Here is a 3,254-nt window from a genome sequence, read left to right as displayed (position 1 = left end):
GGCGCGCGCCGAATGGGACGGCCGGAGCAACGGCGCTGCGACGGAGCCGATCGCGGAGGCCACGCGTCTCGGCGTGCACCTCTAGCTACCGTCACTAGATGGCGATTGCCGCGCACAGTGCATGGACCATAAAATGTGTGCGTTTCCAGAAATGCGTTGAGCCTAAGGTCCGAATTTATGCAATATCTTGTAAATATTTGCTAACAGAAGAAGCTTATTAGATATAATAGTGCTTATGCTTTGTTAGGAAATCATTTTACGAAGCAGTTAGGCAGTACTCTAATCATAGCATGGACATACAACTAACACCTGTAGGCGGCACGGCTGTAATAGGGTGGCGAGCGAAACGCTGTTGATGTATCGCTCAGGTCTCTCCTCAAATCCACGCACTAATCTTTCGCCTTTTACTAATTTAGGGTTAGTATAGTGCGTCGTCCCGGACGGTGGTTAGCGGCATTTGCGGGTGAGAAGTGGTGATTAAGGCCCCGGCGCCGCGCGCAGCGTGGTTGCTTGGGCATCGCAAGGATGAACCGCCAATCGCCGTTACAACGCCCGTCAAAGGCGCAGTGTTTCTTTTTCAGTGCGCCGGAGCATACACCAGTGGATGCTATCATCGACGCAATCGAAGAAATCGTCGGAGCCGGTGGGCTGATCTACCTGCAGCACCACGGAGGCACGAGGTTCTTGGCTGCCGTCCGCTCAGCGGCCCAGGCAGCTAAGATGGCGGCAAGTGGATCAATCAAGCTTGCGAACAAGGTTGTTCCTCTGGAACAGATGGGTTCACCTGTGGTCTACGTGACCGTGTATCGCCTGCCACCGTGCATCAGCGATGAGGCCCTTGTGGCAGCCCTTGCTCCCTACGGGAAGTGTCACGGCGTCTCGGACGTCGTATTCAAGGACCGCTCGGACATCTCCAACGGCACCAGACTTGTCAAGTTAGAAATGGTGAAGCCGGCACCCAACTTCATCGTTGTGGCTGGCTACCGCGTTATGATAGAGTATAAAGGAATGAAAAGAGTGTGTTCCAGGTGCGGTGTCGAAGGACACTTCAAAGTCGCATGCAAGACGGCGAGGTGCGCGCGGTGCGCAGTTTACGGCCACGCAACTAGCGAGTGCAAAGAGCCATGCAGACGCTGTCAGGGAAGTCACGCTACAGTTGACTGTGCCCAGCCGCGCTCATACGCTGCTGCCGCCACTCTGCCCCCCCAGCAACCCCCCACACCCGCTGTAAGTGAAGGAATTCGGAATCCCGAAGAAGGTTCCCTACAGCGAGATGCAGTACAAGATGACTCTGAGAAGACACAGGTCACGTCGGTCACCACTCAAAACACAGATGCTTCCTCAGTCGAAGGGAACGCGCCGACCACGGCTGAGACTACGTCTACTGACAACAACGCTTCCGAGCTGTCAGACTCAAGCTCTCAGCAAGACCAGGAAGAAGAAAGACGCCTACATACAGAAAGACAGAACATCCCCAAAGACCCACGCCTTGTTAACCCTATAAGTCAAGTATCAGACCTCCTGGAAGCAGCGCGAAAGTCGGGCAGCATTCAATATGGCGCTACCAGCAGCCATAGTTTATACAGCGGCCACGCCCCTTTCAGCAGCCATCTTGGCCTCCCCGACGACACGCACGGTCCCAGTAACATAACAGAGCCACGCCTCGAGCCCAGACCAGAAGAAAACACCAACAGGAGAAATACAAGCACAGGGAGAAGTCGACCGCAAGCGGAAGACTCTAAAAGACAACTGTCCTCCTCAGACAGCAGCATGGCGGCAAGAAAAGATATTGCCCCGCTTAAGAAGTCAAAAAAGACTCCGGACGAAAGCGCCATGGACTTCACTTCAGATGCGGAATCGCCTTAGAGCCAGTCATCTTGCACCGTTGTCCGCTCTTTTTTCTTTTTTTTTCCTTCCCCTCCTTCTTTCCCCCCTCTCCTTTCAACAGAACTGGAATGCCTCGTCCACGCCTACCCAGCCTCGCTATCAACGGCGCAGTCATCTTCCGGCAGCCACCCGCACGTGTCGCCACGCCAACCGTCTGCATCTCGGACTCTGCCTGCTTTGCCGCATCTGCCGTCTGCAGTTACTCCTTCATTATTCTGTGCACTTTTTTCAGCGCGTGTGCGTCGCATCGTACCCCGCCTGTACGCCGTTGGGCCGCAGAAAGTTTTTTGTTCAAGTCGGTAAGCCAGCATTTCAATGCCCTTCATATAAATAGAAATGGCATACTTACATATAGTAACACTCAATGCACAAGGTTTTAGAAATAGAAACAAGCAAAGAGAAATAGTCCATTTTGCAAGAGAAAACAAAGTAGATCTCCTGTTCCTGCAGGAATGTAACCTGCGGAACTCAAAAGAAGTCAAAAGATTCTGTGAAGAGTTCTCCGTTAAAGCTTATTTTTCCTATAGCCCTTCACGGAGTCGTGGTGTGGGCGTAGTGGTTTTTTGCAGACCATTACTGCATGGCAGTTTTCGTTTGTTTGACACGGAAGGCCGAGTGATTGCCTTTGATTTTTTCTGGGATGAAAAAAAATTTCGTGCACTAAACATTTATGCTCCAGCGACGCGGCCGAATTTGAAACGTTTCTTCACCGAGCTGGCCCCTTTCATTTTAGAAAACCATCCGTTTTTGGTACTAGGCGATTTCAACTGCGTTCTGGATGCCAGGCGCGACATACGAGGCCCTGGACAGGATCGGTCCATAGCACATGCGGCCGAATTAGCACGATTCGTCCGCGAATATCAATTGACTGACGCCTGGGTGCACATGAAAGGCGACACTTTTGGTGGCACATGGCGACAAAGGCGAACACAGACCAGGCTAGACCGCGTGTATCTTCCACCTGAACTAGTCCCCCGTCTTGTACAATGCAATGTCCTAGCATTCTCCCCTGACGCTGGCCACATCTCGGACCACCAGCCGTTTTCCATTATCCTGCATTTAGAAGGGAAGCCCGGGGATCGTGGAGACCTCTGGAGGCTAGACGTAGCTTCTCTACGTGATCCCGCGGCTTTAGCTGAAATCAAGGCAGCAGTAGAGGATTCGCTTACTCCGCGGAAGCAAGACATTGACAAATGGGACGATTTGAAACAAAGCTGGAGGTCCGCATGCATAAGGGCAAGCAGAAAGAGAAAGAAAGCTGAGACGGAGCAGATCTGCGAAAGTTTGCGACGCATTCGCATAGTGCGAACGGGAGGTTCGAAGTCTTAACTTTTCCAGGAATACCTCGAACGCCAGCGCGACCGATA

At 52.4% G+C, this 3,254-nt stretch overlaps 1 protein-coding gene across 1 annotated transcript; it reads left to right on the top strand.

Moving 5' to 3' along the window:
• Positions 1–376: 376 nt before the first annotated feature.
• Positions 377–1,866, top strand: LOC146195274 (uncharacterized). Its single transcript, XM_084596762.1, has one exon. The coding sequence runs from the start codon at positions 526–528 to the stop codon at positions 1,864–1,866; it is 1,341 nt and encodes a 446-aa protein (XP_084452888.1). The 5' UTR covers positions 377–525.
• Positions 1,867–3,254: the final 1,388 nt, after the last annotated feature.

The sequence above is a fragment of the Amblyomma maculatum genome, chromosome 3 (assembly GCF_055883805.1).
Source record: "Amblyomma maculatum isolate TAMU_Amacu chromosome 3, ASM5588380v1, whole genome shotgun sequence".
NCBI classification, from domain to species: domain Eukaryota; kingdom Metazoa; phylum Arthropoda; class Arachnida; order Ixodida; family Ixodidae; genus Amblyomma; species Amblyomma maculatum.
Note: the sequence above shows the minus strand (reverse complement) of the source record. Positions and strands in the feature narration are given on the sequence as shown.